Source organism: Heterocephalus glaber, unplaced genomic scaffold (assembly GCF_053883595.1).
Source record: "Heterocephalus glaber isolate CG9 unplaced genomic scaffold, H.glaber_assembly_v1.0 deba00001479, whole genome shotgun sequence".
In the NCBI taxonomy this organism is placed as follows: Eukaryota; Metazoa; Chordata; class Mammalia; order Rodentia; family Bathyergidae; genus Heterocephalus; species Heterocephalus glaber.
The window spans coordinates 18,824,736-18,839,904 of NW_028258316.1; the positions used below are offsets into that span (position 1 = coordinate 18,824,736).

The 15,169-nt window shown below is 45.3% G+C and overlaps 1 protein-coding gene and 1 long non-coding RNA gene across 3 annotated transcripts in view; one reads left to right on the forward strand and one right to left on the reverse strand.

Annotated features, from left to right (window-relative positions):
* The window catches only part of Pappa (pappalysin 1), a 236,695-nt gene extending 227,819 nt beyond the window's left edge, over positions 1-8,876 (reverse strand). The window contains exon 1 of one of the 2 annotated variants that reach the window (XM_087183298.1): positions 8,126-8,876. In XM_087183298.1, the coding sequence (XP_087039424.1) occupies positions 8,126-8,528 (403 nt within the window). In that variant the 5' untranslated portion in view covers positions 8,529-8,876. The remainder of the gene's footprint in view (positions 1-8,125) is intronic. The other variant, XM_021262175.2, reaches the window with a different exon arrangement.
* Positions 8,877-8,936: 60 nt separating this feature from the next.
* On the forward strand, positions 8,937-14,943 carry LOC110350194 (uncharacterized). Its single transcript, XR_002396626.2, has 3 exons — positions 8,937-10,068; positions 10,377-10,455; positions 13,974-14,943. It is a non-coding gene; the product is annotated as an uncharacterized LOC110350194 (long non-coding RNA).
* Positions 14,944-15,169: the final 226 nt, after the last annotated feature.

Sequence of the window (15,169 nt, forward strand, 5' to 3'; positions counted from 1 at the left end):
TTAGGTTTTGTACAATGGGAACACATTGGTTTCATGAAATGAAACAATAATACGTTTATTTTGTTTGGCTTTCATTTTAGCATACTTTGTTTGTGTGTTTGTTTGAATGTTGAGATGATAAGAATAAATCTACCCTAAGTGGTAAAAGAGGGAAAAGTAATTCTTGGCTTTGCCAAAAAGATAAACTTGTCTAACTTCCAGAGTTATTTAGAGAATTAGGAATAGTGAGTGACAAGGATGTGACACACATAATACCAATATGAGTTAACATTTGCTGGTGACCTCATGATTCTGATTCCATTACTAAGCATTTTCCACATGGAAGCTCAGTTAATCTTCAAAACAGTTCCATGAAGAGCAACTAATATTATCCACACTTTACAGATGGGAAAAACGAAGCTTGGACATATTAAGTAACTTGCCCAAGATCATGCAACTAGCAGGTGCAAGAGTCAGGAAATGAAACCCAGGCAGTATGACTCTTACATCTTATGATCAACTACTGCAAAATATTTCCTCAGTAAACACATACTTTTGCAGGTCATTCCTCCAGGCCCTAGAAGGCTCTAGCAGTCTAGAAAGCTCCTTGGGCAACTGGAGATGGAAAGAAATAAGAACTAGAAAAATGGCAGCTAGGGTTGTGTATAAACGTGAAGGTGTGTGTGCATTGTTATATTTTAGATTTTCACAATGATTAGCAGACCTTATGGGATTTTTAGGAGCAGGGACAGTTATACTAAACATTTCACAACATGGAGGGTAGTCCCATGCAGCAAAGAATTTTGCCACTCACAACCTTCATACCCAGAAAATCTCCACTGGCCCTTTCCACAAGGTCTTCCATGGCTTTTTTCTTCCCTCAAAGTGCTCCCTAGATGGTCATTTTAACCTGGATTTGTAGTTGTACAGAGAGGTATGGAAAGAGGGCTCAGAGTGTCTGAAACCTGGACTACATCATGGCTCTGATATAATCTCTGTGTGACCTTGGGGATGGGGGGTGTCCCTGACCCACTGGAGCCTGGAGCCTCTGTATTTGCAAACACATCAGCTCCCAGCATAAGCAGGGACCTAAGCTGTCACCTCCTCCTGCCACTCTCTGGACCTGTAACAATTTTTTAAATGTTTTAGTACGGAAATCTTCAATCTCACACAAAAACATAGAAAAAAATGTATTATAGCCCCAAATTTCCATAACCTGATATCAACAATTCTCACTAGTTTGCTAATCGTCTTTTACCTTCCTCATTTCTCCCTTTTCCCCTTCTATACACCAAATTTTTTTTTCTGGAACTTTTTAGCTAAACAAGCAAAAATAGCCATAAAACATAGTAGCATTACTATAATCATACTTGACCAAATGAACGATTTCTTCATTTTTTTCTCATGTCAGACTCTGTCCATCCAAACTCTTTGTAATGGGGGAATGTATTCTTTCAAAGGTAATTTTGATTAAACACAATGAGGTGAGGGAAGGTTGGGGAGGCAGAGGTCTGTCCTCCAGCATCTCCTCAGAGACTCCCTAAGCTTGCTTGGTGAGCACAGGTTCAAAGTTCTTATTCCATCCCTGTCCCTCCTTTCCACCCTGAGAACAGTTAGGACCACACATGGCTTGTAAGTGGCAGGGCTCAGCGGACTTGTGAAGTCCCAACGTCAAAGAAGTCTATTGAGGTCACAAGCATGAAAAGGTTTGCTAATTCAGTCTCTATCATCCACAGTGTGAACAACGATAATAAAGGCACTTTTCCAGGAATGCCACTGACTGCACAAATCCTTCACATGTCTTGTCTTACCTTCTCGCTCCTCCTAACCATCCTGACATGTACATTGGGTTCTGCTCAGCCAAGAGCTTCCCCTGCCACTGCCTCACCTGGTCCCCGTGACAACTGTGAGGTGGAGATGTTGAATATATTCACACCTGAAAACCTCTCCCTGGGGGCCCCAGGTCTCACAGTTCAGAGGACATCAAGCTCAAATTTAACTCTGACTTCCTATTTCTCAGTTTCAGGTCTTCACACAAACAAGGGGCCGAAACTTACAAGTTATGTCTTGGTTGCTGGCATCAGAATCCCAGGTGAACATTTCCAGTCTCTGCATCAGGCAAGAACCAGGGTTTTTGGTGCAGGACAAGGAAAAAAAGGGAATCTTAAAGGAAAGGGAACTAAATTCTAGTGAAGCTGGCAAGGGGAAAAATAGATGCCTGCTGGACATATGAGCCTTTGGCCTTAGGTAGATAAGCTATAAACAGCCCATTGAGGGAGTCCTGCTTGGGGTACTTGTATCTTCTCTTCTTTCTCTGAAGAAGAGAAACCAGTGCTGGTTTCAGGGTGATCACAAAGTGAGGAATTTCTGAAAAAGTAGGAACACACACCTTCCCAGAGGATTAGTCCAAGTGGTAAATGCCTCTGAGTTGAGCTTCCTTTTATTCCTACCCAGGTAGGCTCCCTCCCAACACTCTGAGAGATCTACTTGAAATTAGGAGCATGGTGCTCACTGTATGGCTCTCTAGCAGCAACATTCACAGTTTAAAGGAGGCACCAGAAGGAGAGGGCATGGGATCACACACTGGATAAGTGGATTATCAGGGACCATGGTACCCAGAGGTTTGGAGTAAGCAGGAGGACCTAGGACGGAAGAGGGGTCTTTCCTGGTGTTCAGAAAGTGAGAGCTGGGACAGTTTGATTTCTCTCAAGATTTAGCCACTAACCAGCTCAGCTCAGTAAGCAGGGAATGATACTTTTCCTTTAGGCCTCACCTTTCCCACCTGTAGACCAAGAGCACTGGATTGGTGTCTCTCCCCACTCTACCTTCAACTCTGCCTAAGAAGTCTTTGAGAAACACCAGTGCCCAGGCCAACTCCAGGCCCGTGTTAGAGTCTGCCTAGGCTGAAGGGTGTTAATAAAAGCTGGTGATTCCAAGTGCAGCCTGGAATGGCAACTACTGAACCAAAAGATTTCTCTTTTGAGAAAGGGGAAGGTCAATGAATATAATTTCATGTGAACTTGGCCCTCAGTTTCCCTATTGTACAGTGATTTGTTTGACTTAGGTGACTGCCAGTTTAGGCATGGGGTGGCCATAACCATCCCACCACTCTGGGCTTCAAGATTTTCTTCCTCTGTGTAGGGGGAAACAAGAGGCTCTGCTTCCTCCGCTCCCGCAGTCCCTGTCACTCCCATTTGCCCACTGAACAACAGTGTAAGGGAAAGTGAGAGTTTGGAGGGCACCTGGGGAAGGAACAGGAAGCATGTGCCAACAGACCTGTAGCCAATGTCTGGCTTCCATTCCTGGGGCTGCGGGCTCCCCTGCCACAGCGACCAGCTCTCCTATTTGCAGGTCTCAGTGGTTCTAGACCTTTTGGCTCTCCCTGGCAAAGGGCCACTCAGCGTGTCCAAGAAGAGATCAAAGTGAAAAGAAAAAGATTATCTCAAGTCTAATTGTTCCCCAACAGACACTACCCACACTAGATAAACTCCCCAGCCACTTGGGAGAGGACACCCTAAAAAAGGCTCAAATAGATCCTATTTTCAGAAGACAAAGCTGGTAAATACAAATCGGAAGAGTAGCTATTTACAAGTTCCAGCTGCCTGTAACTGAGACCCTAATATAAGCTGACACTGTGTGGGGTTATTTTCTTCACGCTTAGGTCCCCCATATGTCCCGAAATCATTGGGCCCACTTAACACAGGTGGAAACTGAGGATAAAGAGGAAATGACAATTCAGATGACACACTAAGTAGCTGGTAAGTGACATTCCAAGCCTGTTTTGTTTGATTATTTGATTGGCAAAGAAAAACAAACCTGAGAAATCAAATGCAGATCTCCAGGGATGAGACTTTGCTCCCATTTCTCACCCTCCTTTAACTTGCACTTTCATGATGGGACATAGAAATGATGAAAGAGACAGAAACATTCTGCGGATTCTGTGGCAGGATTGAGGAAGGGAACACAGGGCATTTTTCTCTCCAAAAAGACTGCTGACAGAGAAAACTGGCACTTGGGACTTGAATGTCTCCATGGGCTCTGCCCACCCGAAGGGCTGTGGGACTTTGGTCCAAGTCCAGACTTGAACTGTCTGAGATGCAAACTCCTTTTTAGTGAAGTAGGTCTGTGATGCCCACTCCCAGGATGGCAGAAGGGTGAACAGCATAAGGCAAGGTCCTCGTTTAGTGTCAGGCACCTTAGACATGCCAAAGAAGATCAAGTTTACTTCATGTCTTCAACATGAAGTATCCTCAGTCCACAAAGCCAAGGCTGAGCTCTTTGGGAAAGGTTGTCTAATACTGAGAGGGAACTCTGCTTATGCATTTACTATGTACAAGTCCCTTGTAAGCACTTCCACATACAAGCTCATCTAAATTCACACCACCTATGAGATAGGTGCCCATGGCAAACTTGTGGATGCTGCAGCCTAGAAAAATCTGCTGGTTTATCCCAGGTCACACAGCTAGTTAAGGGCAAAGGTGGATTCACACTTAGGTAACCTTGGCCACTAGAACTGAGCTCTAACCATTGCAATATCTGAGGTCCCAGATGGACTATAAATGAAAAGTGAGCCATATTAATACACAAACTCCTTAAAACCTAGCCCCATTCTTTTTGAGGGGTTGAGGGAGAAGTAGGAAGTGTGGGGCGGGGCTACAGAAGGGAGGGAAAAAAGACTCTAGAGAGTAACCAGCAAACTTAATCCATTCCAACATTTAGAACAAAAGAAACAATGCTGGCAAGCTGAGGTGCTGGATAGGATTCAGGTAAATCCCTTTCTCGTTCTGAGTAGGAATTCCAATCCCTGAAGGAAAGGGAGTAGCGACGGGTGGGAGGAGGGCAACACTTGTGGGGTCCACACTTCACTTATCTAACAGGTCAGGAGAAACTTTAACAAGATTAACTGCTGCTCAGGGCCTCTGCTCCAAGGAGAAAATTGAGGCTATTGTTTTCTTTCTCTTTCTTCCAGATGGAGGGGTGTGGGGGGCACAGTTGGGGATGAGGGGCAGGGGTCTGGATCTGGCCTAGTGTGGTACAAAAGCAACGGGTTGTGTCACAAGTAGCTCCCCCCACATCTTGAAAGGGAGCTCATATTGCCACACGGGAGGGCTGGTGCCTGAGTGGTGGTCTTTGTGGGGCTAGAGGTGATGGCATTTATGACTGGTCCTCCCAGGGGAGTAGGGGGCAAGGTCTGGAAGTGGAGATGCCAGGGATTAATTTCTACTTCCTTCCACCCAGGACTGCAGTCATCCCACAAACCCCACCCCTCTCTATGTCTCTTTCCCCCCTTTTTGGTCAAAAGGATAACTGGCGTGAGCCGCCCCAGTAGACTCTTTTCCTCACAGTAGTAGCCTGCAAAGATTCTTCAGTCCCAAAGACATATTCATTGCTGTTGGGGGCTCTCGGGGGAATCCTGCATACAGACACTTTCTAACTTCAGCTTTGTTTTGGCCTGTATAAGCCTTTCCTTCTTTATTTATTAATATACTAATATTTTCTGTTTCCCTTTCAGAAAAATAAGAGGCATGTTTTCTGAGTTCCAAAAGCACCCCCCCCCCATGCCTGTCTGAACCCATGTCAGTGGAGTTTGAACTAGGGTAGAAATAGCATCCTAGGCGGGCAGAACTGAACACCCACCTACCAGGAGCGTCAGGGCCTGCCTCTGCCAGACGACAAACCCGGTTAACAGCACCGTAAAATTAGACCTTTACAAAACCCAATTGAATTCGGCAGCAAAGAATGATGTAAGGAAGCCTGGCCTGACAGCGAGGCGAGGCAGCAACCCTCCGCCTGAAATAGCAGTGCAGTCCCTGCTGAGCCATGGCTGCTCTCAAGATAGGCAGGCAACCAGGGATTCCTGCGAAGGTGGTGACGCCCAGCCGGAGAAAGGCAGGGGACGGCAGGCAGCGACCTGGGCAGCCAAGGTCACCGCTGGAGGATGCCCCTGGGCACCCACCCGGACCGCCTCTCCCAGCCCTAACTTCCGCCCAGGGGGGAGCTGAAAAAGTACTTCTGCAAAGAACCTCTGTTTGCTTTTTAATTCAAGGAGAAGCAGGTTCTTTTCAGTCCAACAGTCTGTACCGTGTGGAGGATACTGCAGAATGAGTCTTTTCTGGACCGCGGCCAGGTGTTTACACACCGCCAAATCTGGCTCCGACTCAACTAGGGGAGGGGGAGAAATCCACCAGAATCCTCAGGAGAAAAGCTCCTGGCTTTCTGGTGCTACACGACAGCCGTGCCTTTTCTTTTCTTTTTTTTTTTCCTTTTTAGAGGAATGTTATTTCTACACAATAAATGGAACAGGCATTTTATACAAGCAATAATAACCTAACGTTCCCCCATCCAATGAAAGTATTTTACTGTAACAATCTTTGTGTGAGTGAATAACTGCTCAGGAGAACGATTTGAGGAGAGACCCTTGTCTGAGTTACAGACACTTATAAAGCAGTCTCCGTGGAATCCCGGACAGATGCATTCACACCCTTTTCACTGATGATACCTGTATACCCTCTTAAGAGGGGAAACCTTCCAAATCTGATGCTGATAGGACAGGTAAAGACTAGGAAAAGCCAGGCTTACTCGTTTTTTTTTTTAACCTCCACACATCAGACAAAGCTTTCATATGTTTAGAGAGAGAAGAAAACATACCACATGCCCTGAATTATCACCGTCATCGTCATTGTTTTGAATAACGTGTCTACTGCTCCGTATCATACCCCTCTCCGGCTCACTAGGGCTTGGGAGATAAATGTGAATGAGCTCGGTTTCCCTCTCCTTTCCGTGGAAAAGGGGAAAATAGCATGCGATGACGTCACGTGTGTGAGTCTGTGTGTGAAGTCATTCTCTTTTGGTATTTGGAAAGTGGGGGCTCTGAGAGGGTATCTCCTTGGTATAACAACACTGTGGGTCCCCCGAAATGGACTTTGAATAAATAAGATAGTCCGTGCAATGTTAAAGAAAGTCCAAGCCAAAGAAAGATAACCCTGACTGCCCGAAGAAGAGCTCGGAGCTTTCCCTTCTAAGAAAGTGTGTGGAAGGGGGCGGGATGGCTAAGCGCCTCGGTAAGTCTCCTGGCTGCAGAGAAGGGGGAAGCCCTACTCTCACTTTAAGACGTTCCAGGAGGAGGCAAGACCGTCCGTGCAGGAGGGAATCTCCCAGACTCAGAGGCAAAACTTTCCTTCTCTCCTCCAGCGCCGCCTCCCCCAAACCCGTTTTATTAAAGACATTTCCACAGATTCATGGAGAGGGGTATTGGAGCTTTTCTAAGGTTTGCAACCCACACAGTGTCCGGTTTCACTGTGGGCTTTGCTGTGGAACTGCGTAGGGCAGAGAGAGGGAGGGCGAGGAGGGAGAACTCAAATTCATTACGGGCTCATAAAAGTCTCAAATGAGAAAAGCGCCTCATTTCGCAGCTGAGCCTGGGGAAGGCTGGCGGGGTGTGCGCTCGGAAGGTCTCGTCCCAGCCCCGAGTGACAGGCGACAGGCTTTAAAAGCAAGCACATGAGATGGCAGTGCCTGTGTGGACGAGGGGCGTGTGTGCGCGCGCGTGTGTATGTGTGTGTGTGTGTGTTTGTGTACGCGAGTGTGTGAGCGCGCGCGCGTTGGGAAGGGGGGGGGGGTCCCAGAGGCAGGATTCGACCACAGAGCAACTTTGGGACACTTTGAGGACCTCTAAATCTGGGGTTCACAACAACCTTGTCCCTGACGGCTTTCAGGGTAACGGGCCAAATGGAGAGGGTTACCTCCATTAGAAAGTCAGCAAGACCAAGGGGCCCCTAGCCTCCCTTCACACGCAGCCCAAGTGGGTCACCCTCCTCTCTCCCGAGCCCAGAGAGCGCGTCTGCACCTCCCGAGCCCGGGCTGCGCTCCCGGGGCTCCCGGATGACCGCCCCTCTCCTACGGGGGTCTGGGTCTGCCCAGAGCGCGCCCCAAGTCGCTCCCGCCTTAAGCGGCGGGCAGCTCCCAGGTCTGCGCCCGCCCATTCCGCGGATGGGGCAAAGTGAGGCTCGCGGCCGCCCCGCGCGTCCCCGCACGGACACACCCGCGAGCCCCGGCCCGCCCGCCCGCCCGCCACCCGCGCCCTGGCACTCGCGCGCTGCCTGGGCGGCGGGGACCGTGCAGCGCCCGCCCGGGGTGCCTCGCCTACCTGTAATCACAGCTGGAGACTTCTGGCCCCCTTCGGCTCTCAGCCACACTTGCAGCGTGAACGCGTCCCGGGGCAGCTCGAGGTCGGCCCGGAGGCGCAGCTGCTCTCCGCGCCCGCTGAAATAGAGCGCCCGGCTCGGCGGGCTCGGCTCCTCCACGGCGCCCCTCGCCTCCCGCTGCTGCCGCCGCCGGGGGACGCGCACGGCTTCCCAGGCACCGCCCGGAGGCGGCGAGGCGCGGCGGCCGCGGGCCGCCCGGGTGGCGCAGGTGGCCGGGCCGGCGGCGGGGCGCGGGGGGCGGCCGGCCCGCGGGTCTCTCCGGGCCCGGCGGGGGCGCTCGGCCAGCCCGCAGCCCAGCGCGGCGCTCAGCAGCCCCAGGCGCAGCACCCAACTCCAGAGCCGCATGTCCGACGGTCCCCCCCGCCCCCCCTTCGCCCCTGCACCGCCGCCCGGAGCTGCCAGCTTTGGGAGCCTTCGCGCGAGTTTCTCCGCTGCTTCACCTTCTCGGGCGAGCCCCCCCTTCCACTTGCTTTTTTCTTTTCTTTCTCGCTTTCCTCCTCAAGGTGTGTGCTCCACTCCCCCCACCTTTGAAAAATACAGTCCAACTCCTCCTGGTTGGCAATTAATTCCTCTCCCCGCTCCTTTATCTGCCTTACCCCCCCTCCAACAGCTGGTTGCCTTCCTCCTTGTTTTATTTCATTTTATTTTATATGATTTCTTGCTCTTAAAAAAAAAAGCTCCTCTAAGGCACTGATCCGCTCAATTCCCTCCCCCCCCAAAGATGCTCTAATTTATTTATTTTTTGCGTCCTTTATAACACAAGCCACAGCCCCCTCTCCCCCCACTCCCCCCTTCCCTCCCTCCTTCTTCACAAAATGAAAGGAAAGAGGGGAAAAAAAATCCCTCAGAAGATGAGTAAACAAGCGTATGCTAATCTGCTCCCGAGCGCTCCACCTTCCCGATTGAATGAGTCCCTGTTAAAACTGCGGGGATCATGACTAATCAATCAGTTTGGAGAGGCGAGTTACGCAGCCAGCCTCCACTTCGCCGTTCTTCACTCCCTCTTCTCCACCCCCCCTTCTTCTTCTTCTTCTTCTTTTTTTTTCGGGGGGGGGAGACAATCTTAAAGTAACAATTTAATGAAATTCTGTACACACCCCCTTACGGTCCTCCCAGCCCTCCTCATTTCTGCTCAAAACACACATTCCTGTTTTTGTTTTGTTTTGCTTGCTTCTTTCTCTTCTTCACCCATCCCTTATTATTATTATTATTATTATTATTATTATTATTATTATTTCCCCTCTCCTGGCGGGAGAGAAATGTATCTCTTCTCTCAGGATCCCCTTTGCACTTTGCTGGTAAACCTCTTCCCTTTCCATCGAACATAAAGAGTCCTGAAACTTGATTCTCAGATTTAAAAAAAATTCTCATTTTCTCTCTCTCTCCCTCTCTCTCTCTCCTCTCTCTTTCCTTTCATTTCTCACTTTGCTTCTTTTTCTCAGTCCTCTCCTCTCTTCCTCCCTTCTCTCCAATCCTTTCCCTCTTCCTCTTTCTCCCTTTCTTGCCTTTCTCTTCTGCTTTCCCTGTCCTTCTCCTTTCCCTTAGAATTTCCTTAAAGTTATGCAGTGATGAGCCGCCCCGTCCCCTCTTCCATGAGCCCTCTGTGAGGTTGCCAGCATCAGGCTTCAGCTAACCTAAATATTGTTTCCCAAATCCTCACGGAATTAGCAGTAGACAGCAAGGAAAGGCATTTCCCAGGACGTCTGCCTTTCAGGAGCTGTAGACCTAGCGGAACGGGGTCTCTCAATTCCCCCGTATATTCTTACAAACATTCTATTGATTGTTAGAAATTATTTTCATTGTATATTAACAACGAAAGAAGAATACTAATTTCCCCAACTTCAACCGAAGCAATTCAGGTCCTCTGACATTGTGTAAGGCACAGGTAAGGGTCTGACCATTTGGTGCTTTGAAGATCTGTTTGTGAACTAGGGCATATATGCGATCCCCCCCACCCGCCCCTTCATGGAACTCACAAGCTCCCCCTTACGGCAAAATAGTTCTTCTCTTTTTCCCCTCCTAGTGTTTAATAAGTCAAAATGAGCTAGTGAGGGTGGTTTACAAATTATTAGTTACCAGTCTGTTCAAAAAATGTAGTGATAAAACAATGCTATGTGAAGTTTGCAATGTGGACCGAGTCCTGGAAGTCAGAAGTGGGATTAACACCACTAACTTGTGACTTTCTTCCCTCAGGTTGCTCCTGTCCACAGGGCTGCTGTACATTCTTAGTTGGGATCCTGGCTCCAGGCTTCAGGGAGAGAGAGAACCAGGGGTGAGTGTGTGCTGGTAAAAATATAAAGATGTGTAAGATGAGCAAATGTCTCGGACATCCCCTCCATAAAAGCTGGAATGTAGCATGTGGGGATTATGACACCATTCTGAAAACAAGAGATCCCAGATTCAGATCTTTTTCGGGTGGGAAGAACTTGCCATAGAGTCTTAGGCCAAGAACGTCTGAACTCAGTTTCTCTGATTATAAATGAAAATCACATTATACCATAAATATATTTTCAGAGAGTGGCTGGAAGAAAAAGAATTTTGTGTGCGCAATGCTCGGACAAGGAACTTGCCTAAGCAAAAAAGCTCTCATTTTCAAAAATTTTAAATTACCTATGTAAGTCATAAAGTTGCCAATCAATAAACAAAGAGCTATGTTGAATTACATCAGTTATGTCATTCAGATTCCCCCTTCTTCCCTGACAGAAGGTGGAACATGAGTAATGACTCACTTCATTTGTGGCAGTTAAGCATTTGGAAGTTGTACGTCTTCCAATGGATGGTGAAGTCATTGTGTGCAGTGGGTTTGAACACACCTAGATATTTGGGATTTTATCAGCTTTCCAACTAGGAGCAAGAATGTGAGGTTTTCGGTTCCAATCTTCATTCATTCCACCCCGGTCAGCACTTTGCTCTTCATTTCTCTCCCCTTCCCCTTCCTACCTGTAAAATGGGAATATCTACTTCACAGGTTTATTTTTCCACAGGTGTTCAGGGGCACAATACTGTGTAAACTAAAGAATTGCTATACAAACATTATTTATTCTACAGTTACTGTCAAGGACAAAAACAAAATTGAGGAGATCAAGTATCTTCTCTCTATGGTAGTCAGGAAAAGGAAGGGACCAAGTCCATCTCTTACAGATCCTTGGACTCCTGACCTCAGTTTCCAAATCCATTGGGAACATTTGGCAAAGCCTCATATGCATCAGTTCACTGAACCTACAATTATTGTGCAAGCCACTCCCACTCTTTATGCATACATTATGCATGTATTTATGTATTTGCTTGTTCTTAATGGAATACACAAAATTAGATGAATCGCAACCTTTGCCTCATAAACCACTTTAATCAATGAGCTATGCCTGACCTTCTCACTTATTTATATGGAATAACTTATCTTACAGCACTCTGAGAGGTAGAGGCAAGAGGACTGCCAAGTTTGAGGCCAGCCTGTACAATTTAGCCAATTAGTAAGACCCTGTCTCAAAATTTAAAAAAAAATTACAAAGCGGAGGGGCTGGAAATATAGCTCAATTCAAAGGCTTTGTACCCAGTTGTTAGTACTGCAAAAAAAAAAAGTAATTACTGTGTTGCTATCTATTTTTCACTCCATCACTTGGTTTCTTTTCATCTGAGACTCAGGTGACTGGGAGTCTATTTCTTACCTGTATAAGATCTTCAAACTTTTGTGTTTAGGAAAAATGAAAGATCAGGAGTTAAAGATTCCCAAGATTACTTACAAATTTGAAATATAATGAAGCCCCCAAATATTACAGTATAGAAACAGTTCCCATCTAGTCACCCTGTACTCGGTCAATTCTCATCCCCCATTCCCACTCTTTTAAGTTTCAGGGAATTTTTTTTTTTTTTTTTGGTCCTAAGCCCTCTTTTCCTGTTTCTTCACTGTTGGAATATGGTTCTTCAATGTGCATTTTATTTGGTAATGACTAAAAACCCAGGGAGAGTATATGTCTCTGCAGGATGTTTAGAAGAGCAACAGCAGAGCAGAGCCCTAAAGACTGAGAATGATTTGAAGGGTGAAGATGGTTCAAAGTACACATTTCAGAGTCACCATGACCCAGGTTCCTATGACCTTCAGCCAGCTGCTTAATTTTTTTTTGAGCTTCAATGACCGTATGGTGGAGTAGGCATGAGGATTAAATTAGTATGCTACATGACATAGTAGGTGGTCAATAAATACGCACTCCTTTCCTTTCAATTGATCTAAATTTTATGACTCTTGGGCTTTTTTGTCATCTTTCCTCTATCCAGAGCCAGAGTCCTGTCTACTTCTTACTCCAAGCCAGGCAGATTATTCTCATGTCAGAACTACTAGGGCAAGCATTATCTGTCTTGCAGAAGCTGGAACTAAATGAGATAGGAACTTGCATTGTTCTTGGTGTCCTGTTTATGTCTTTCCTCCCAGATTAGAACATTTCAAGGGCAAAGATCTTCAAGGGCCGGTTCAGTCACCTGCTTGGAGAACCTTATCCTCATGGCAAAGTTCCCCAACGTCCTGAAGGCTCCCTCCTCTGGGCTGTCATAGAACTTCTTCTGACTTTCCATCAGCACATTCCTGGGGCAAATTACCACAATTATCTATCTTCTTCAATCCCCTTTCCATTTAGGACAGAGACTGGTGGATTTATAATTGTTATTTCCCCAAGGGCTTAGACTAGCACTTTGCACATAGCCGTCTGTACCACTGTTGAGTTTAAATACACACACATGGCCAATCATGGTACTATAAAATATTAGGCATTTAAAATAATTAATGAAACCTTCTATTTTCTCAGTCTCAGCTGTCCCAGATGATGCATCCATGGACACCCAGAGAGACATAGTGAAGTTCACAGACTGCTCAAAAAGTGGACTTTAGAGTAGAATAAATTGGATTTAAGTGTTATTTTTGCTAAAGAATAATTCTAATAACAGCTTACATTTATTAAATATATACTAAGTTCCAAACAGTGTGCACATGTTTTTTCTTGGCGAAGTATCGTTTAATCCTTATAACAAGGCCACCAAGGCATTCTAATAATCAGCCCATTTTTTTAGGAGAGAAAAACTGAATCAGAGAGATTAAATAAATATTGGAGAACTCAGTCAGTTCAGACCTAGCACTCTACGTACTAGCTGCGGTAACTAGGAATAAATCACTTAACCTTTTGAGTCTCATTTTTCATTTTTACAGATTCCATAATGCTATCTGGGAGATTAGATGATTAATATTATGTTGTACTTTGACAAGTACACACGTAAGTGTTGAGCAAGCACTGGCTTCTTTGCTTCCTCCTCAACTGTAGTTTAATTGTGTGAATGTAACATATATGCTGTAGTTGATGATTATGATAATCATGTCAGCAGTAACAGGGACTCCCCTGTATCAGGTTGCTACTATGTGTTTGACTCTACTGTGTTTTTAATATTTCTATTTGCAAGTCTAGAAGGTAGGTTTGAACTCAATGTATTTGAATTGCTCAGTATGTTTCTATCTTTCTATTTTCTGAAATCATATTTAAGGATAAATTTATTCTCCATTCAAAGGACTTTGGAGCATCTCTATGGTTCTTCTGAAATAAAAAAAAATGATTTAATAATTGTTCTGAATCAAAAGCCACAAAGAAAGAGAGCTGGTGCTCACACTATGCACCCGAGATGGGGGGAAAGAAGCAGACCTGGCAGGCTCATGATATTTTCCTCTGTACTTTTGGAACTCTTTTGTGATCAGTAGTAGATGGTACTTCTACTGATAGAATTAACTGGTATCCTCTCTTAATCTTCCTCCAGGCTAATGACTGGGAAGCTGAGACAGAAACTTCTAGATTCCAACACCAGTCCTTTGACTCATGCCAAAGAGCCCCATTTTGTTTATCTCTGGCAATCACAGCAGTATTTCTTTTGTATGTTTTCTTGTTTGTTTGTTTTTGTTAACATTTCTTAAATTTAGAATTTCACTTGAAGATGAAGACTACTGATGCACAATGTATGTTTTTCTTTACAATTTCTAGAAAAACCATCATTTTAGATTGTATTATTTTATAATTTTACTCTTTGTAATAATAATTAACTATAATTTATCATGACAGATACTATCTTGTTGGTTATGAATATGATTTCATTTAATCCTCAGAACTATACCCTGTAGTTTTTCTTATTCCCATTTTGTAAACAAATGAAAAAAATTAAATTTAAAATAATGAGATTTAAAAAAAAATTGGTTGGATTCTGTGACACATTTGAACCCCAATCTGTGTCACTCCAAAGTCTACATTCTTGACTACTTGGCTGCTCTTCCTCTAATCCACCTTTAATCTTTCTATTGTTTTACATCGGAAACAAGAAAATATCTCCAAAATCTTGTGGAAGAAGAAGCTTTGTGAGAAATCAGATGTGGGTAACTGAGGGCTGTGTTCTCTTCATTTAGTATTCATTGCCTTGTTTTGGTGACTGGAAAACAAAATGTTTGATAACACTTTCCACTTAATTCTGGGATAAAATGTATCTGGTGGCTTATTTGAAAGGAGGCTCTGAGTCACATAATAGGCCATGCTTTTTGCTCTCCTTTTTCCAGAAGTTGCAGAATCACTGCCCAACTGGCCCCTTCTTATAGTAAGTGAGGTTGAAGGCGTGAAGTTAATTGTTGTGTGTTGAAGACCTTGCCGTGGGAAACTGATCCAGCATCGCTTTCTGATGAACTCAATCTATACCAATCAAGCATATCATGACTTGGTGACACCTTCTGTGTGCTATGCATGAACCAAAGCCATATTCTTACAACTCAGTGAAGTTGGTTTTGCTTTGTTTGTTCGAAAAGATGAGGAAACTCAAATTCAAAAAGAAAGCTCAATTTGCCCCCTATCACCTATCTACATGATGTACATCAAAGATAGGACTCTATTTAGGTGCTTTTACTCAATTTATTTTAAATGTCACTGACTCCACAACATTGTCTCAGTTAAACATTGAAATGTATCATTTCTAGA